Source organism: Argentina anserina, chromosome 3 (assembly GCF_933775445.1).
Source record: "Argentina anserina chromosome 3, drPotAnse1.1, whole genome shotgun sequence".
NCBI classification, from domain to species: Eukaryota; Viridiplantae; Streptophyta; class Magnoliopsida; order Rosales; family Rosaceae; genus Argentina; species Argentina anserina.
The window spans coordinates 13,323,414-13,345,969 of record NC_065874.1 but is presented as its reverse complement, the minus strand read 5'-3'; the positions used below and the strand labels follow the sequence as shown (position 1 = coordinate 13,345,969).

The window sequence follows — 22,556 nt, the reverse complement described above, 5'->3', positions numbered from 1 at the left end:
ATTGAAAGAGAGGGAGAGTCAAAAAGTTGTGAGGTATCTACTTGGTTTGATGCCAGAAATCCGAGACAAGATAGGGTTGCAAACAATATGAACTCTAGCAGAAGCCATGAACTTAGAACTGAAGGTAGAAACCTTACTAGCAAAACCTAAGGTTAATCAACAGAGTATTGTGGGTTTTCGCAGAAATTGGATTGAGCCATCCACTTCGAAAGGGATACAATTTAAAGAACCTGCAAAGGAGTAGGCCATCAGACCAGAAACAAATGCCAGAGATCGAGGAAAAGCTCCTATGTAATATCAAAAACAAGGGCAGCCAAGTGGTTTAGGAGATTATGCCATACCAAGAGGTGAAAAGTGCAATCGATGTGGGATTCTAGGTCACACTTCAAACAAATACTCAGCGAAGGATAGTGAATTTGGTAGAGGAGCAAGAAGATGAGGAAGAGCAAAATGACATTGCAACTATTGAAATTGATGGCGATGATTTCAATGATCTATAAGAGGTCTACATTTGGCAGAGACTTTTACTAGCAAAGCAAGGACTTGACACTCAAAGGTATAGTATATTTCGCACCGAGTGTAAAAGTAGAGGCATGGCATGTAGTCCGTAATTGACAATGGGAGTTGCGATAATTTCGTTTGCTAGGGAATGGTAGACCATTTCAAGCTTCCAACAACAAAACATTCAGCTCCATATTCCATTAGTTGGATTAAGAAGGGACTTACAGAACCTGTGACAAAAACTTGCAAAGTTCCTATAATTTTGGGGCCATATAAAGAAGAAATCGAGTGTAATAACCCGATTTTTCAGAAACCAATTATTCAATTTTTAGAATTCGATAAGTTTGTAAAAGTGATTAAAACGCGTTTGTTTCGCTTTGCGACGTTGTAAAATCGAAAACGAAAATGTTATCGGAACTTTTAATTAGAAAAAAGTTATGTTTCCGCGACGCGAGAATCGACTTTTACTCCTTCGCTCTTTTGTGAAAACTTCCTTCACGAAAGTTATAGATCTCGTCGATACGAGTTCGTGGACACGTCACGCGTTCAAATCAGACGTTGGACGTGAAACTTATTAACGACAGAAGTCAGTTTCCGATTTTGGAAATGGATATAAAAGGGGATTTAATGGAGCTAGGGTTTCCATTTTCGGAAACCCTCACCCCGCCTCCCTCCTTCCCTCTTTTCTCTATCTCCATCCCTGATCCCTCCCTCTTTCAGAAAACTTCGCCGGCGATCTCGCCGACCAGCCCACCGTGGCCCTCACCGCCTAGCCCAGAAGCGTCGCACGGCCCTCCGCAATCGACCCCGAGCTCGACGCGTTCGTTCCTCACCACCATAAGCCTCGCGCGACAACCAGAGGCCCGCGCGACTCCCTCCACCATCCTAGCTTCGTTGCCGGAGAGCCCATAGCACGGAGACCGCCTCACCACCACCGATCCTCGTCGCCGAAGCCACCTGCAAGTGAAAGGAAGCTGAATCGCACCGCCGGCCTCACCCCTCGCGAGATTTACCCCGTCGACACTTCGAGCTCCTCCGGTGACTTCCGACCGTCCTAGGACTTCGTGTAGGTATGGAATTTCATTTGGATGATTGTATTGTGTGATTGCTTGTGTTTTGGATGGATTTGTGGAAGAATTGGAGGAGATCGGAGGAGGAGGAGAGGAGGGGGTACTGCCGCCTAGGGCGGCGCGAGAGGGGAGCTGAGGAGTGCATTGGGCGGCCTTGGGCCGTGGAGGGGAAGAGGAGAGGAAATAGAGAGGTTTGGGGGCGGCAGTGGGAAGCTACGCGCCGATTTTAGGAGAGGCGCGTGGGCCCCACGCGCTGCCATTGTGGCGGCGCGTGAGCGCCACGCGCGATCACCGGAGGTGGCGCGTAAACCCCATGTGCCGCCACATACGGCGACGTGTGAACAGTGATTTCAAACAATAAATGTTGTAAAATTTAGTTTTACATACGGTGAATGTAAAAAGTAATTTACGTACAGTAAATGTGAATTTATTTTACGTACGGTAAATGCAAATATAAATTACGTACATTAATTGTAAAATTAATTTATGAAAGATAAATTGGTAATTATTATTTACTGAGTCAGTATATACGATTGAATAGTACATGGATGTACATAAATACGTAAGTATTATGTACTCGTACATAAATACGTAAATAGTATGTACTCGTACATGAATACGTAATTAATATGTATTTGTATAGTTATACGTGAATAGTAACTACATGAACAATAATTTCGTAAAAACCAGAAATTGCTGAACAGTAAAATATTATTACTGTTTTTCGGCATTTAAGGTTTTACGTAACGATTCTAAATTTACTTCTTATCTATTCTAGGTGATCGATACATTAAGTAAATGATTCACTTTCAGAATCGTGAGAATTACGATCAGGATTATAAGGTGAGTAAAATCTCACAGTGACGAATCTACCCTTGCGGAGATTCATGATTACACTTAATTAAAAAGAATGAACTTTGAAATGTATATGATATAGTGGATTGTGTATGTGTATAATTGGTAAAATAGGTACATATATATGGTTTGCTATATTATATACTGTCATAATTTCCGTTTGCGAATGAGTTCATTTTAGTGTTGATGTTTATTTATTTGAGCATGTCGATTTGATTTGTACAATATTATGTGATGATTGTTTGTACGTGGTTTTAACGTGAGTGATGTTAAAACGTTTTTGTGGTATGTGGTCCTGTCTTCGGACGTGTTGGCATGTCGGAACCTAGCTTTGGCCGGGCGACAATTACGATTCAGTTGGAGCTCTAATATGTCTGCCGGGGTACTAACATGAGGGGTAACAGAGGTGTGTCAGCGCTCATGAGTACCCATATTTTTAGATATTGGGTGGCGAGAGGTTGCCCAATGTCGGGCGGCGTACTAAGATGAGGGGTAACAGAGGTGTACCAGCGCTCATGAGTACCCGTATTATAAATGCATTTGGGTAAATAGAGGGGTTGCCTGATTTCTCATGAGCATATATATTTTCAGTCAATATTGGACAACTAGATGGGTCGTCAAATGACTCATGAGTGCATTTATGATTGATGCTTTGTGGATTTTCGTATATATTTTTATGCGAGTTATATTGTTGTTTTACTCATACAAGCTGCAAAGCTTACCGGGTTTGTGTTTACAATCCCGGTGCACCTATTCAATTGATGTAGGGGATAATTCCGCAGGTGTGGATTAGCGGAAATCGACGGACAACTCTGAAGACTTGAAGTTGTTTTATTCTATCTTGTAGTGAGGATTTGAGAGGATTTGTACATTTCCATTTGATATAATGTTGAGTTATAAATTTGGTTTGTAATAATCAATTTGACTGAGTTATACGATGAACTCAGTAATGATCCGCTGTGACATTAAAATGATTTCGATTTATTAAGATTGTTTTAGAGTTTTTATGACTTCAATATTTGAGTTTCATACTCGAAATTTTGGGTTGTGACATCGAGTGTGATGTCGTAGACATGGATGTATCTCATATTTTGCTTGGGAGGCCGTGGCAATACTATTTAAGAGTTGCTTATGATGGGTATCAAAACACCTACGAGTTTTTGTGGAAAAACAACAATATTGTCTTAAAGCCTAGAAACCCACGTGAGGTTAAATACGAAGCAAAGAAGAAGACAACAAGCTTTCTCACAATATCAAGTTCAGAACTAGAGCTAGAGGATGAATCAAGGATACACATGTTTGTTGTCCTATTGTGATGAAAGGGGTTTACTCCACCGAACAAGGGCAGGAGAAACACATTCAAGAAAGGGTGCAGCATATACTTAATAAATACTCTAAGCTAGTCTCAGATGACTTATAGATGAGCTACCACCAATAAGAAATATTCAGCATCGAATTGATTTAATTCCTGGAGCTAGCTTGCCTAATCTTCCTCACTACCACATGAGTCCGAAAGAGAATGAAATTCTGAGAGAGAAAATTGAAGAAATTTTACGAAAAGGGTTCATACGCGAAAGCATAAGTCCTTGTGTAGTGGTTGTATTATTGGTTCCAAAGAAAGATGGAAGCTGTCGTATGTGTGTTGATAGCCGAGATCACTGTCTGGTACATGTTTCTAATACCGCGCTTAGAAGACATGCTCGATGTTCTTGGGGGTTCTAAATTTTTCTCTAAAATTGACTTGCGGAGCGGGTACCACCAGATTCAAATTCGGCTTGGAGATGAATGGAAGACAACATTTAAGAGCAAATATGGTCTTTATGAGTGGTTAGTGATGCCGTATGGACTTTCCAATGCCTTTAGCACTTTTATGCATCTCATGACTGAGGCATTACAACGACTAATGGGCAAATGTGTGGTTGTTTACTTTAACGACATTCTCATTTATAGTAAATCAGAAGAAGAGCACCTTGAGCATATTAGAGAAGTCCTCAAAGTCCTTCAAGAAAATCAATTATTCATTAAATTGAAGAAGTGTTTTTTTTTTCACCAACAAATTGTTATTCTTGGGGTATGTAGTGAGATCGGAAGGAATACATGTGGATGAAGACAAGGTGGAGGAAATTAAGGATTGGCCTACTCCAAAGACCGTCAACGATGATCAAGAAAAGCGGAGTACTTATGATCAAGAGTTGTATGCCGTAGTTCGAGCATTAAAACAATGGGAGCATTATTTGGTGTAACGTAAATTTGTTGTTTACACCGACCATCAAGCCTTGAAGTACATTAATAGCCAAAAGAGTGTGAGCAAGATGCATGTACGTTGGGCTAATTTTCTACAAAAATTTCCTTTCATCATCAAGCACGTACAAGTTCGGGACCCTAAATCGGCTGATGCATTGAGCCGTAGGAGCCAATTATTGGTAACTCTGTCACAAGAAGTCATAGGGTTTGAATATTTGAAGGAATTATATAAAGAGGACGATGACTTCAAAGAGATATGGAGTAAGTCCATGAGACAAGAACCGTGTAGAGACTTCATTAAGGATGGTTATTGATTCTAAGGAAATCAATTATGTATACTTAGTTCTTCCTTGAGGGAGATGTTGGTATGTGACTTGCATGGTGGTGGATTAAGTGAACATCTTGGTAGAGACAAAACAATTACATGTCTATAAGAAAGATACTATTGGCCTTAAGTGAAGAAGGATGTCGGCAACATAATTAGGAAGTGTTATATATATGTCAAGCTTCAAAGGGACAATCACAGAACACAGGTTTATATATGCCATTATCGGTCCCTGATGGTATCTGGGAAGACCTTAGTATGGATTTCATTCTTAAATGACCTCAAACACAATGTAGAGTCGACTCCATCTTCCTGGTAGTCGATAGGTTTTCAAAAATGGCACACTTCATTCCTTGTCGGAAGACTTCTGATGCTTCCCATATTGCCAAGTTATTTTTCTGAGAAGTTGTTTGTTTGCATGGAGTACCTCGTAGTATCATCTCTGATCGAGACACAAAGTTTCTGAGTCATTTTTGGATTACCTTGTGGAGGATGTTTGGAACTTCTCATAATCATAGTAACACTGCTCACCCAAAAATTGATGGTCAAACCGAGGTCCCAAACTGAACATTGGGAAATATGTTACGAAGTACTTGTGGAGAAAAACCGAAACAATGGGACTTTGTGTTGTCACAAGTCGAGTTTGCCTACAACAATTCTCTACATAGATTAATTGGAATGACTCCATTCTCTGTGGTGTACGTCTCTCCACCAAAGCATGTTGTTGACTTGGCAAGAATTTCTAAAGATAAAGGATTTAGTGTGGCAACCGAGTCTTTGGCTAAGGAAATGCATGTGGTTCAAGATGAGGTTAGGAAGAAGCTTGAATCAAGCAATGCTAAATACAAAGCCTAGGCAGATTCTCATTGGAGAGAGAAAGTGTTCAGAGGAGATTACATGATGATCTACTTGCGTAAAGAACGATTTCCCGTTGGTACATACAACAAGCTTAAAACTCGCAAGTATGGTCCTTACAAGATTCTGCAAAAGATGCTTATATCATTCACTCGCTTGAGACTATGGGAATTTCGAAGACCTTCAATGTAAGTGACCTCCACGAATTCCGAGCAGATGCTCATGCTTCTTATCTAGATATTAACTCAAGGACGAGTTCTTCTCAAGTGGGGGAGACTGATGTAGAACGGCTAGCCGAGGAGTTCGAGGAACAGCTTGAGAAACGTATGGCGAAACAAGGTGGTAAACAAACATACGTTTCCTATCATGCCTAGGTTTACTTTTCCTTAGATTCATAAGATTTCTAGTTATAATACGTTTGTTATTTCCTGGTTCTAGTCTTAATATGATTAGCCATATTTTAGAGCATATATAAAGACATCATCTATGTTGTATTATTAATTCAATCAATCAATATAATTCAGGTTATTAAGAGATTTATCTCTTATAACCTTTATATTTCGGCTTGACGCTTGTCTACCGATCTTATCTTTTTACTTATAGCTTTCACTGCGTTACTTCTAGACATTGACATACTGGATTGTTACTGATAATACAATTTTCATTCAGTCCACAGAGGCCATATTGATCACAGAAATCTCTAGGTACCGATGCATACGCCCTCCAAGCTTTCTCTGCTTCAATCCATGTAACGTGTTCGCCTGTACTCTTGGTTCCATTTAAGACCGTTATTGATATTACAGACTTGTTTTGAAGTTTGTACATGTAGTACACTTCATCATCATTATACACAAAGTCGAAACTGTAAATTGGATTAGGCCTTAATTCTATAGAACCACTGAATCTTAAGCCATTCCATGGGCCAGAACGATAATATTTCACGCCATCTTTCCGAAAATATGCCTCAGGATATACATGAGGTTCCATTTCAAAACCATAAGCGAATTTTCCTGGACAAGGGTCTTATGAATTTTTCCATGCTGATAATTCCCTTTTAAGACCTATCCTGAAGTCCCATCCCAACTTCATTTCCGGTAACAATGTATCAGTAGGATAATCATAGCTCTGTCTCAATGGCTTTCCTCCTGTCAAATCTCTTACTACTAAATTTCCAGAATGTAATAGCTGTACCATTACACTTTGTACAAGCTTAGCTAAACTTGTCCACCAAACAACACTCTAATTCTGACCCATCAGCACAAGATATCCAGTGCTATTAATCATCAACACACCGGACGAGTCCTCAATCGGGTTGCATCGATTCGCAACCCAAACAAACGTTTTAACTGGAATGTTTTTGTACCAAATTCCCAAGTAACGATTTTCCGAGTTACCTGGACTGAAGAACCCCAGCTCAAAGCTTCCATCACTTGAAACCAAGGTGGTGCCATTGTCATGGATAGACTGCGAGGTGTTGATGCTGTCAACTGCAAATGAACCTCTGAACAATAGAAAGAGCATAGTAATACTAAACACCAAAGAACAAAGATCACCCATATTTGGTTAATTATAGCTACCTAATGTTGCTTTCAAATTCAAATGATGGAAAGAAAAGATATATGGTTGGGGATCGACAAGAAAATATGCAAGTTAGGACAGGGTCTATTGACTAGAAAATATGCGTCATATTCAAAGCCAACAACATTTAACATACACAATAATCTAAACTTGGTCATGAATGTCTCAAACACTAGAACTTCCTAAAAATCAACAACGTGTGTTCCAAGTACCAGTATAATATTCAATTATTCCTCGTCGTTTCATCGTCAATCTGTGGTGGAAAAACACCTTTGACAAGTCAGATGTAAATTTTTTCTTTTGGTTACATTGTATATATAATTGTATACACATAATATGATTAATATCTTTGATGAGGAAATAGTTGCACACACTAAAATAGACTAAACAGAGAGAGACTAATTCAGTAATCATGGACACCGGAACTAGTTGCACACATCGTCCGCATGAATAGAATCACTCAACACATACCTATTTACAAGTTACAGCGCCCAAACGTTACCCATAAATAGATTCACTCAATACATATATCTATTCACGAGTTACAGAAACTCAAACGTTACTCCATGAATAGATTGGCAATAAAGACCAAAGTTCTATCTAATCATCCACATACCCGGCCAAAATGTGGTTCCGACACTCGCCTAACACGTTTTAGCCGCCATTTAGGCAAAACAACAAAAATTCACAATAAAAATACTTTCACCGAAAGATATATTTTCTTTTCTTCCGGCCCAACACTACAACAATTCACCAATTTACCGGAAGATACATTTTATTCTCTTCCGGTCTCATCCTCCACACAAAAAATAAAATCCAAATCAAATAATCCAATTTACCTGTACCTTCCTTTCTGGTCCCTTCTGCCACATTATCAAATAACCACATCCAGTTAACAAAATTACACAACAATAATCATATATAATATAATATAGCAACTGTCACGACCCCAAAATTTCGAGTATGAAACTCAAATTTTGTAGTCATGAAAAACTTTAAAACAATCTCAATAAAATCGAAATCATTTCAAGGTCACAGCGGATCATTACTGAGTTCAAAATACAACTCAGTCCAATCGATTATTCCAAACCAAATTTATAATTCGACATTATATCAAATGGAAATTTAAAAATCCTCACAAAATCCTTACATAAATCCACACAAATCCTCACCACAGGATAGGATAAAAAGAACTTCGAGTCCTCAGAGTGGTCCGTCAATTTCTGTTAATCCACACCTACGGAATTATCCACTACACCATCGAATAGGTGCACCAGGATTGTAAACACAAACCCGGTAAGCTTTGCAGCTCGTATGAGTAAAACAATAAATACAACTCGCATAAAAATATATACGAAAATCCACAAAACAACAATTATAAATGCACTCATGACTCATTAGACGGCCCACTTGGTTGTCTAATAATGTGAAAATATATATGCTCATGAGGAGTTGGGCAACCCCTATGTTTACCCAAATGCATTTATAATACGGGTACTCATGAGCGCTGGTACACCTCTGTTACCCCTCAAGTAATACGCCGCCGACATTGGATAACCACCTGTTGCCCAATATCAAAACAATGTGCGTACTCATAAGCCGATAACTCATATGTTACCTCTTATGCAGTACCCCAACAAACAGACTAGAGCTCTAACTGTATCGTAACTTTCGTCTGGCCAAAGGCTAGGTTCCGACATGCCAACACGTCCGAAGACAGAAAAACACGTCAGAAGAAATAAACACGTCCGAAGACAAAAACACGTCCGAAGACCTAAACACGTCCGAAGACAAAAACGTTTTAACAAACTCCATGTTAAAACCACATACAATAATCATCACATTATATTATACAAATCGAATCAACATGCTTAATAGATAAATCTCAACACCAAAATGAACTTATTCACAACGGAAATTTCAATAGTATATAATATAGCAAACCATATATATGTACCTATTTACCATTTATACACATACAATCCATTATATCAAATACATATCATTGTTCATTCTTTAAACTTTAGCATATTCCTGAACCTCCGCAAGGGTAGATTCATCATTGTGAGATTTTTACTCACCTTATGATCTAGAGCGAAATTTCCACGATTCCAAATGTGAACCATTTACTTGAAGTATCGATCACCTTGAAAAGATAAGAAATGAATTTAGAATTGTTACGTAAAACCGTAAATGCAAAAACAGTAATAATATTTTAATGTTCAGCAATTTCTAGTTTTTACGAAATCACTATGTGAACAGTAATAATATTTTACTATTCACGTATTTATTATTCATGTAGTACTGTACAAATACATATTAATTACATATTTCTGTACGAGTACATACTGTTTACGTATTTCTGTACGTATGCATTTTATTCAATCGTAAATATAGTCTCAGTAAATAATAATTACAATTTACCCTTCCAAAATTACTTTTACATTTACTGTACGTAATTTATATTTATAATTACCGTACGTAAAATAAATTCACATTTACCGTACGTAAAACACTTTTATATTTACTGTACGCAAAAATAGATTTTTACAAAAAATTACTGTTTGAATTCACTGTTCATGCGCCGCCGCACGTGGTGGTCACGCGCCACTCACTGTGGCAGCGCGTGGGCTCACGCGCCGATCCTAACACCGCTCCAATTCCTCTCCTTTCTTTCCCCTCTTCTCCTCCACGGCCTCCACGGCCTCCTGCCACCTCCCACCCTCCTCACGCACCCACACGCGCCGCCTAAGGCGGTGGTACCTCCTCATCCTCCTCCACCTCTGATTCACTCTCAAATTCAACCAAACCACACACAATACATTCAATAGCACAACCATTACATCGACAAAGCTCGAGAACCACTGGATGATGGCCGGAGATGGAGCTCGAACGGCGGAGGAGAAAACGTGGCTCGGGTTGCAGCGTGGGGACTCACTGCGGCGAGGGAGGACATCTCGACCTCGGGGTTTGTAGCGGTGGGCCGCGCGATGCTTCATGAACTGGCGGTGAGAGACACGGACGGCCGGAGGGGTGGATCGCCGGTGGTGATTTCAAGAGAGGGAGAGAGAGCTCAGGGAGGAAGAGAGAGAAGAGAGTGAAGGAGAAAGGGAGGCGGGGGTGAGGGTTTCCGAAAATGGAAACCCTAGCTCCAATAATTTCCTTTTTATACTCGTTTCCAAAATCGGAAACTACTTCCATTGTTAATAACTTTCACGTACAACGTCCGATTAGAACGCGTGACGTGTCCACGAACTCGTATCGATGAGCTTTACAACTTTCGTGAATGAGGTTTTCAAAAACGAGTAACGGACTAAAAGTCGATTCTCACGTCGCGGAAACGTAACGTTTTTCTAAATAAAAGTTCCGATAACGTTTCCGTTTTCGATTTACAATGTCGCAAGGCAACCAAATGTCGTTTAATGAATTTCACAAATTTTATAAATTTAAAAACAATTCAATAAATTATTCCGAAAAAATCGGGTTATTACAGCAACGTGTACATGTATATTGTTATTACCATTAAATATAAATATATAAGTAGATTATACTATATTATATCAACAACAACATGCACAATCCAATTTTATTTTCAACATTAATCATAATCCATAATCATGAAAACCTTTTAAAATCATTTGATAAAATACAATTTTACTTACCCATGAACCGTGGACGATCAAGTTCATGTAATTTAAAACTCAAATATATTTTTAAAAGATTAATGATACATGGACTATGTTAATATCACAAATTAAATTTGTAACAAATGAGGTTTACTCACCTTGAAATCCCACTGCATCTTCTACACACAATACAAAAGGCCCTAGTCATCGCAAACCACTCCATTGCAAGCATCATGTATCAAGTAATATCAAAGTCGTAACTCAATATCACTTTAAGGTATAGTAACAATAATTAATGTTCCACTCACTTCCCTTACACTAGCGCTTGAAGTTAAACTACCCAAATTGCAACTTCATCCGAGACTAATAAGTCTCACACTACCCCAAAAGTGTGTTGGTTCATGACAATAAGTCTATGAGATTAAAGGTCAAACTAACATGAAAACTCTTACATGCTCAACTGACAACCAAAAACAACAATTTTCATGCCAATATGCTCGTATCGACGAGTACCTAATGGTTGAGCTACCCATAGCTCCAAACAAGATTGAACGAGCAACCACAGTCACCAAAAGAGGTTGCTCGTGTGCCCAACCTGCTGTCACTTCTCTACTTGTCAAATTCCACAACTTTACAATACCCAAACACAAAATTCAAGTTAGGGAGGCAAGCTTATACCTGCAACTCAAAACGACTTGGTCCGTAGCCACCAGTTGCACTGCTGCATGCTCAAATCTCACTAATCGGGAAAATAATGCTCCAAACCTCAAACTAAACAAGAAAACTTCCACTGGATCAATAGAAGAAGAACCCATCTACACAACTTCACTAATTCAGAACTCCATCATCTCGAAAATGTCATAAACTTGCTACCCTTACCAAAAGAACACAACTACAACAACTAACTTATAGATCACTACAAGATACGTAACTTTTATACCTGCCACTCAACCTAATTCGGCCGAGAAGTCACCGGAAGGTCACCAGAAAGTTGCTTCCCTCTCTACTCTTCAACACCGCTGGAACGTCCTCACACACACCCCAATGCAGCTGGAACCACTCTTCACACCCCGAACACGCCGGAAAGCTCGTAGCTATGTCGCTGACTGTTGTAGGAACTTGTGAGCGTTGCTTCTCTTTGCTTAATCGCCGACTCAGCTCAAGTTTAGTACCAATAGAAAGATAAGAGAGAGACAAAGCTAATGAGACAAACGAAGCATAATTTGGTAGCTGAACGGAGGAGAACGAAGAAGACAGAGTTCGATGCAATTTTTGGGGGAGAAAATGAACAGTACCACGAAACAAATGTGGCCGTTGTGATCAGATATGATTTTTTTAGGGTTTTCCCAAAATTTTCCTTTTATACCCTTTTAAAATCGGAAGCTAAACTTTGATTGCTAACAACTTTCTCAAACGATATTCATTGTATGCATGCCGCGTGTGTACTAACTCGTATCGACGAGCTCTACGACTTCCGGTATTATGAGAATAAATCAGCCAATACTTAGATGCAAGATCTTCTAGTTTTCAGGACACCATATTTGTTGACAAGTGGTAATTTTCATATGTAATAATTACATCAACATTACAATATCAACAACTTAAAATGCACAACTGAAATAAATAGAATCCAGGCATAAACTAGAACACTAAGAATGAAAGGTAGTAAGTACCTACAAAATAGTGTCTTCACCTTCCGTTTGGAAACAACTATCACCCATGAATCCACATGCATTTTCGGGTGAGTGGTTATCCACATAAGCATCGAATAAAGCAAACAGTCTCATTGAAAGCCTTCAACTTTGTCATTTGTCTCATGAAGGCATCTAGGTGTTCCATGGCTAGCTTAATGATGTGTTGGATGACAAATATCTTAGAAAGAAACAAGTTCGAAGTCGGATATTCAGTTTCAGAAAAAAAAAAGTTGGTAATCTCGTAAAAGTATCCTAGGAACTTTGAGGTTTGCACCACCTTGCCCCATTCATCATGAGAAGGACAACACCTAAAATCTCTATCAATAAATGCAAAATGAATCAATGCACGACGATAGAGTATTCCACTATCCAACATAAGATAGGTAGAGTTCCATCTAGTAAGTACATCTTGCGTTAATGCTCTTCTACTACCTTTCATTCCCACTTGAGTAACACTAGAAATTTTTGCTTCCTTGTCATAGAACCCTTGGTGTACTTGATACACTACATATCTTTGCCACTGAAGGATCAGTTGATCTCAACCCATCTTGAACAATTATGTTCAAAATATGTGCACAGCAACGAACATGGAAACATTTCCCATCTAACAAGAGTAGTCCTCTAAAAGTCAATTGTGTCCTCAACTTATCAACAAAGGAGTCATTAACAAATGCATTATCTAATGTAATAGAAAACAAATTCCTATCAATTTCCCACTCACATCAGAGAATTGATTTTTTTCAGCCAATGCAGTACCATTGTGTGGTGGAGGCATTTGACAAAAACTAATGATATTCTTTAGTAATTTCCAGTCAGAATCAATCCAAAGTGCAGTGAGTGTGAAATAACCATCAGTTGTCTGAGAACTCTAAATATCATATGTCAAACATATCCTCCCATGAACTGAACTTAACATACTATGCAGCTTCAACTTTTCACTTTTAAAGTGATCTAGAACATGCGTCTTAACTGTATTTCTACTAGGTAGCTTAAGTTGAGGAGAAACATATTCAAACACATCGCTAATCCCCACGTACTCGACAAAGCTAAAAGGCAAATTATGCCGCATAACAGCTCTAATCACCAATTCACAAAATTTATCATAAGAAAAGCTTGAAGAGCGTGTGGAAGACTCAGATGAAAGAACATTAGTTGTGCAAGTATCATGATGGCGTAGCATGCTGGTTGTTTCGGTCTGCTTATCACACTTATAAGTAATCCCACACTTGAGACATATTGCACGCTCTACTTGATCGGCACCCACTGGCCGCCTTTTAAGTGAGACCCAACAACGCGAAGTCGACTTTCTCTTCTTAATTTCTTCTTCTTCCCTTGAAGTATTAGTAGCTTGACTAGCCTCCTGATTCATTCTCACCGTATAATGTACAATTAATATCAGAGAATCAGAATCATAATCACAATGATTTAACATTGTATCATCCCATCACAACCAAAACCCAAAATTAGATAATTAGACATCTTATAAATCGATCACATTTTAGCCATCTGTCTTAATGCTTTCTTGCCAAATGTGAACAGAAGTTTCCTAATATTATCCTGAACTCATATTTAAGCCTTTTGTTATGAAATATATACAAGACAGTGAGCAGTGAGTAGCGATGAGTAAGTTCTGAATGTACATAAGCCCAAAGATCAATTGTGGTTGGTAATGAAATCAGTGAGATAGCTCTTTTTGGGGTTATTCAGATCAACCCAAACACAATGAGATAGCTCTCAGAATCGCATACATTTTGTGAACGTTAAACGTATTGATTACATGCCTAAATTCCCCTCAACAAATCAAAGAAACTGAAATTGGACATGTAAGTTCTACTATTGCCCATATAACACAAAGCAAAATACATGTAGCTTAGTCCATTGAGGCATTATCACAAACACTACCATGCAAAGTCAAATACATCGTAGTTTAAGATACTGATTTCACTTCAGGAACAAAGAAATCATTCAATCTTTAGGTTATGTACACTGACTATTTATCATAATTCCACATCAAAACTCGAAAACCCAAAACTAAACAGGTCATTTCACAGACACCCAGACCTGTCTCGTATACAAACTCTCAACAACATGAACATTGCTCTTGTTATCGAATCAAACTGATTAAGACTCGAATACCAGAAGAATCATTACTTCCTGAAACTAAATATATCAATCTAATCACAAACCAAGTCCAATATTCATATAAAAGAGAACATCGACACAAATTTCATCAATCTGAGAAGGTTGTGGTGAGTGTGATTGGAGGAGAAGAAGAGGGAGGGAGGAAATTAAGGAGTGATCAGGGGACGTACCAGAGGATCGGAGGTGGATCGGCGGCGAGGAGAGAGATAGGCTCCGGCGATCTGAGGGTGGACTCTACTTTTTTTACATTTTTCGCTCTTACACACTTGCACTAATATCATATATATCAAACGACAAAGTCGTCTCCGGATTGGTATTTTGCAAATAACTAAAATTGTGACAAATATACTCGTAAGATTCATCTCTTCACGACTCAAAAAAATTATGTCTCAATTGGCTTTCAGGTATAAAGTTTGAGTAACATCATCCAAGAAGCCGCAAAAGTTTGTCTTACATTAGTGAGAAAGATAAAATTATCACATAGATATTTAGTGGCTAGCTAAAGCTTTGAAAATGAAAATCTAGTAATTACGTAAGTGACAACCAGCATAAATAAGTCGTCCTTGAAATAACCTTTTGCGAGAAAATTAAGGTACTTGTCAAATAAACATTAACTCACAGTTGGAAGAAATTGTCACCTTTATTGACATTTTATAAGGATTTTTTTGTCTAAGAACAAAAATGCACTCATGAAGGGTGACTAGTTGCTAATTATTATTATTTTTGAGTTACGGTTTTGCCCTTAATTGCGTAATAATTGCAGCTCTGCCATTCCCTCGGATAGAAAACTATTCTCTCCTCTCGTTCTCTATGCTTCACTCTCCGTCCCGAAGCTTCTATGAAAATCTGGGTTCTATCTGTAATACATCTGAATCGTGATGGACGGAGAGAAAGAAAAAATAGAGGTGGCGGGTGGCGAACATGTAAGCTTTTATCTGTTCATTTAATAGATTTACAGCACTCTGGAAAGAAATTGGCTTTTTTCCTAAATTTCAACTCATAATTTACTACTTATTTTCCTTAATTTCTTCTAACGCTAAGAAGAAATTAATCTGCTTGGCACGACACAAGAGAACGATGACCAGCCCACCTCTGCTTCTTTTCACTCGGCTCTCTCTCATCTTCTCTGCCTTCGGAGACGAAAACAATTGGATGTTTTCTTTGATTTCATTTGCGGCTTCCATGTTCTTCCTTTATAACCCGATAAGTGGTCATGGCTAAATCAAGGACGCCGTTTCAGGAGTGATGTGCTCATATTATCCTATTTTTCTATGCATCATATCATTAGTTTATATGTTTAGTTCTATAATTTATGATTGATTTATGTTATGTTAGTGTGTTTATAGGTTTGTGTCAAAATGAGAAGAAAATAAGCTAAAATGAGCTAATAAAGATTAAATGGCGATTATGTTCTTCATTGTCAGAATCGGCCTGTGTAGAACGTCCAACTTTGCCGAGCTACTGTGAGAGGGCCATATCGAATCAGACCATGAGCCTCATACAATTGGAAAGATACAGATGTCTATTTTCTGTAAGATTTTACGGATCTTAATTTTGATACTCTGAGAGGAAGTTATGAATGTTTGAGTGACAAGAGGTCAGAGCTGAAAGCTACCCGGGTTCACTAGCATTCATGGAGAACTCAAGTTTCATGGCACAAATGCATCAATTTTAATACATCAAGGTCAATGATTCAGATGGAGATGCAAAGAGTACATGGATTCCTACTTTTACAAAAGATATTTCATGGTTTTCTCATTCCATATCAAGTGAGGAGTCTTAAACCAAGTCTGTAAAGGAAACTGAAGTCAAAGATGAGCAAGAATCTTCCCTATATAAAGGAGCGCGAATTTCATATGAGAGGATGTCTTGAGAGCACATGTAGACGCCAAATGAGCAGAGACCATCCATTCACCTTCACTATTCCATTCTTTTATATTTTTGTTATGTTTTTCTTAGTCGTACTTTGTTAAACCTTTTTCTAGGGTTATGATAATGCCTTATCATGATTGTTTATGTAGTTTGATGTTTTATTGATAGATTTATAGTTTCTTTATAATGAATTTTTAGTCACTATCTGAATTGATGCTTTATGTTTAAGTTCTTTGATTGATCACCTTAGGGCTTTGCATATAGTAATTTGAAGATAAATTTGAAGCAGAGATGCAATATAATTTATGTAGCTTTTTGTGATTGATTTGGTGAATTACATTCTTACTGTAATAACCCGAATTTTTGAGTTTAAATTCTGATAATTTCGTGTAAATTATTATGTTTGGTAATTCAAGTAAATTTACATTTTACGTCTTCTTGTTGATCTATTTGAGAAATGAAACTCATTTCGGAAATTTAAGGTTGAAAAACGTTATATTTCAGAGGCTCAAGAGTTGAGTTTTAATCCGTCACTTATCTCTGAAACTTCCTTCACGAAAGTTGTAGAGCTCGTCGATCCGAGTTCGTGGACATACGGCACACCTTAATCGGATTTCGTATGTGGAAGTTGTTAGCAACGGAAGTTGGGTTTCCGATTTTGGAAAGGTATAAAAAGGACATTTTGGGAAACCCTAATTTCAGAAAACCAAAAAGGGAAGTCAGACCGAGCCCGACCCCGACCCGAGTTCCATCACCCCCGAGATTTCCTCACCGGTGATCTCTCTCCTCCATTCGCTAGGCACGACACCGCCAGTGTCGTTGAAACTGCACGGCCAAGCCGCGTCGACCAATGGTAGCGGCGACTCACCCCACGCCGTGTCTTAGCCACCATTGACGGAGCACAGCTGCGGCGCCGATGAACTCAATGACGCCGGTGAGGCTGGGGCACGAGGCGGCGACGGCAAGTCTTCTGTCCTTCTCCTAGGCACGTTCCACTGACGGTGAAGCTCGAATTGAGCTGGGTCACCTCCGATCTCCAACACTCAATCAGGTTTCTTACGCGGCGATTATGGCGGTCTCTGGTCGAACCAGAGCTAGCTACAGGTACGGTTACAATCTCCTCCTTGTAATCTATGGTTTTGTTGTTGTGAGTTTTATGATTTGGTGAAGTTTGGGTGGAGGTGTTCGTGCCGCCGCTAGGGAGAGAGGTGGGGCAGCAGAGAGATGGGGCTAGGCCGTAGGTTGTTGTAGGTGGAATGAGGGGTGGATTGGTGGCCAGAAACGAGGCCACATGCGGCTGTTGGGGCGGCGCGTGAACAGTATTTTTAACTGTAATTATTATTCATTACTAAGCACGTTGTTATGCCACTAGGTGACTGACGAAACGAGTGAGGAAAACTTGCTTAGGGTTGTAGGAGTTTTACGCAGGATTTAAGGTGAGTAAATCTCACTACGACAAGTCTACCTTTGGCAGTGACTTGCATTTACGTTTAAGACGTATTTAAGTTAAAGTTACAATGTTCATTTAAATTATACTTTTTTATTGTTTTCGATTAATTGCAGCGGTTGGGACTGGATGGGAAGAAAATGTACCTTCTAGTAAATTGGCGGATTATTGTGGCGGATGGGGCCGGAAGGAAAGAAAATGTATCTTCTGGTATAATGGATTATAGGTGTGACTGTTATATAATTGTGGTATAAGAGTCGCTTAGTTTTAGTACGATATAAACATGTGTGGATTGTTATATTGTACGTAGTTTTAACATGAGGGGTAACCAGATGGACTGCCCAGATCTCATAAGTACACATGTTTTAAAATGTGAATTGTTACATTTCTTTTGTTTTCTGAAGTACGTTTAATTGTCGGTTTATTCATACGAGCTGTAAAACTTACCGGGTTTGTGTTTACAATCCCGATGCACCAATTGATGGTGTAGGGGATAGTTCTGCAGATGGGGGTTAGCAGGCTTGGGAGCTTACACATAGGCTCCTCTGAGGGATCCCCTCATTCATTTTTGGTGAGGATCGAGTGAATATTACATTTTTTAATTATTTTGATACTTGTGTATATAAATTTGTAATGTATTATTCAAGTCGAGTGAGTCATACTTCAACTTAGTTTTCATACACTGTTGCTGTAAGATGGTTTCAATATTTTTGAAATTATGTTAGGGTTTTCATAGCTTCGAATTTGAATTTTTATCATTCGGAAATTCGGGGCTGTTAGAGCGTAGGTTACGTATTTGGTGATCTATCAATATCATCCAGGAGCCATGGCCCGACTGCAGCGGATCACCATCATATGCTCTTCGGTATTGATATGTCACTGAGTACGCATGAGTGTTAGGAGCCTCAACTTAAGGTTTGGTCCTCTAAGTAGAACTGTTGTGATGATGCTTCAAGTATTTCTTCTCCCTTCTAAACGTCTTAGTTAATGTATGTTGGATCTATTTATTTGGGTCCAGTATTATACATGTATTGACTAAGTGTTTAAATGTTTCAAGCTGATGAATTTAGGGGGAGGTAAGGCCTAGAGGCCGGGCGAGAGGGCGAGGCCGAGCTAGGGGTGGAGGCTGAGTCTGCAATGTGGAGAATCTTTATGAGAAAGAGGCACCACGTGTCAAGCAGGTTGACCTAAAGGTTGTCGTTAGAGATGAGGGTCGTGTGCTTAAGCTGATCAGGGACATTAGTAGGCTGTCAACGCCATCATTTCATGGGGGTTTAGATCATATGGTGGCGGATCATTGGATTCAGAGCATGGAGACCTACTTTCAGATGGTGATGTGCTCTGAGATTGAGAAGAGGATGATAGCCACATTCTTTTTGAAGGATGATGCTATGGATTGGTGAAAGAGTACACATCGGACTATGGATGTGTCCACTCTGACTTGGGAGGGTTTTGTGGAACTCTTCCGAGAAAAGTACTTTCCATCTACAGTGAATGAGGAACTTGAGCTTGAGTTCCTTGCTCTGGTGCAGAGAGATATGACTGTCAAGGAGTATGAGGCCCGTTTTCACAGTTGTATCGGTTTGTTAAGTCGATGGATGTGACATCCTTGTCTCAGAAGTTCCTACGGGGACTTAGGCATAAGTACAAGACCATCATATCAGCACTTTGTCTGACTACAAAGGAGCGGATTTATGAGAGTGCCTTGAACATGGAGCAGGTGAATAAGACTTCTGGAGCCGATGTGGAGTCTAGAGATGCTCGAGGAAAAGGGAAGGAAATCGCTTCAGGTGGTGGGTATACGGGACATGGAGGTGGATCTTGGAAGAAGCTGAGGACCTTTCACCAGACTCTAGTTAGCGTGGCAACTCCATCTGTTAGGGCTGCACCTGTTAGATAGTTGCCATTAGTGAAGTGTTTCGCTTGCGTCGAAATGGGTCACTATGCCTCAGCTTGCTCGAAGCCGAGAAAGCATGGATGTTTCAGGTGTGGGCAGGCGGGACATATGGCTAGAGATTGCACCCGACCTCAGCAGGGTGGACCGGAGCACCAGCAGAGGCAGTTACCTGCGGGCCAAGCTAGAGTCTTTGCAGTGGGTCAGCGGGGTACATGAGTAGAATGTACTTTGTCTATTTTGACTACCTTGCTAGAGCATAGTTTAATACGAGAGCATCACATTCTTTTATTTCTAGTTCGGTAGTTGAGGTGCTAGGTTTGATCCCTACATCTTTGGGAAGCTCTTTATGTGTCACTTCTCCTCTGCGAGTGTCTCTAGAGCTTGAGACGATCTGCAATGCTTGTCCTATTGTGATCGGAGGTAGAGAATTCTCTGCTTTCTTGATAGTGATTTCGGACCACACCTATGACGTGATCTTAGGAATTGATTGGTTGAGGCCACATCATGCCTTGATTGATTGTTTTGACATGGTAGTGTTTTTCCATGTTCCCGAGGAGCCACTTTTTCATTATCGTTTTCTCAGATCAGATAATTCCTTGAGGATAGGAGTATTGTCACATGTTGAGTCTATGGATAGGGAGATAGTTATTGTAGAGGTTGTTGTGGTGTCCGAGTATAGTGAGGTGTTTCAGGAGATACCGGGTTTACCTCCTCGGAGAGTTGTTGATTTCTGCATTAATGTTGTACCTGGTACTGCACTTGTGTTGAAGGCACCTTATCGGATGGGGCGGAACGAACTTAAGGAGTTGAAGGTGTAGATGGATGGGTTATTGGACCAAGGGTTCATTATACCTAGTGTCTCACCTTGGGGTGTGCCGGTTGTGTTCGTGAAGAAGAATGATGGTTCACTACGGTTGTGTGTGGACTATAGGGAGTTGAACAAGGTGACTATCAAAAATAGGTAACCTTTGCCTAGGATTTATGACTTGTTCGATCAGCTTAGAGGAGCTACAGTGTTCTCTAAGATTGATGTGAGATCCGGATACCATCAACTCAGAATGAAAGAGGAGGTTATCCCTAAGACAGCTTTCAGGACCAGGTATGGACACTATGAGTTTACTGTCATGCCCTTTGGTCTGATAAATGCTTTTGCCGTTTTTATGAGTTTGATGAACCAAATCTTTAGCCAATACTTAGATAAGTTTGTGGTTGTGTTCGTTGATGATATCTTGATATACTGCACGTCCCAAGAGGAGCGTGTGAAGCACTTGAGAATTGTGCTGTAAACTCTAAAGGAAGTAAAGATGTACGCCAAGCTCGAGAAGTGTGAGTTTTGGAAGGAAGAAGTTAAGTTCCTTGGTCATGTGTTCTCAAAGGACGGCATGTTAGTAGATCCATCAAAGGTGGAGGCAGTGAAGAGCTGGAGTCATTCTAAGACTCATACGGAGATTCGTAGTTTCCTTGGTTTGGCAAGTTACTACTGGAGATTCATTGAAGGGTTCTCTAGTATTGCTTCGCCTCTGATCAAGAAGGATGTTCAGTTTGTGTGGGCAGAACAGTGTGAGGAGGCATTCAACGAGCTAAAGACTAGATTGACTACGGCTCCAGTGTTTACAATTCCCACTAGTGGGGGTGGTTATGTCATTTATAGCGATGCTTTGCATTAAAGCTTAGGGTGTGTGCTGATGCAACATGGAGGTGTGGTTGCTTATGGCTCTAGACAGTTGAAGATTCATGAGAAGAACTACCCCACACACGATCTAGAGCTCGCTGCAGTTGTTTTTGCCTTAAAGATTTGGAGCCATTACTTGTATGGTGAGAAATTTCAACTCTTTTATGATAATAAGAGTTTGAAGTATCTGTTCTCAGAGAAGGAGTTGAACATGAGGCATAGGAGATGGATGGAGCTCCTTAAGGATTATGACTTCACCTTGGAGTATCATACTGGAAAGGCAAATGTGGTTGCTGATGCCTTGAGTAGGAGACCGAGGGGTATGATAGCTTCTCTCATGGTTTAGGAATGGCTTATGCTTGAGACCGCATCTGAGTTTGATCTTGTGCAATCAGGAGGAGAACCAACGATCTTTCTTGGTAGTGTTTCAATGCAGCCTACACTAATTTCAAGAATCATTGATGGTCAAGCACAAGATAGATTCTCACGAGCTAGGTTGGCAGATCTCGTGGTAGATTCGCTCGATGAATGTCCATCTAAGTGGAAAATTGGATCCGATAGAGGGTTGAGGTTTGAGACAAGATTGTGTGTTCCAAATTGTGTAGATCTCAAGGACGAGGTCCTCCGTGTAGCACATCGATCTCGTTATACAGTGCACCTAGGGAGCACCAAGATGTATAAAGACTCCGTAGAGAAATTCTAGTGGAATGGGATGAAGAAAGATGTGGCTGAGTTCGTATCAAAGTGCCTTACTTGTCAGCAAGTGAAGGCAGAGCAT

At 39.7% G+C, this 22,556-nt stretch overlaps 1 protein-coding gene across 1 annotated transcript; it reads left to right on the top strand.

Moving 5' to 3' along the window:
* The first annotated feature begins 20,142 nt into the window (after window positions 1–20,142).
* LOC126787098 (uncharacterized) lies at window positions 20,143–20,924 on the top strand. Its single transcript, XM_050513030.1, has 2 exons — window positions 20,143–20,314; window positions 20,422–20,924. The coding sequence occupies exons 1-2, from the start codon at window positions 20,143–20,145 to the stop codon at window positions 20,922–20,924; spliced, it is 675 nt and encodes a 224-aa protein (XP_050368987.1).
* Window positions 20,925–22,556: the final 1,632 nt, after the last annotated feature.

What these genes read in the sequence shown, in the direction of transcription:
- LOC126787098 (XM_050513030.1), top strand. Translation starts at nt 20,143, where the DNA reads ATGGGTCACTATGCCTCAGCTTGCTCGAAGCCGAGAAAGCATGGATGT. An exon ending in CTTTGCAGTGGGTCAGCGGG is followed by an intron (nt 20,315 to 20,421) that starts GTACATGAGTAG and finishes TTGAGGTGCTAG; the next exon opens with GTTTGATCCCTACATCTTTG.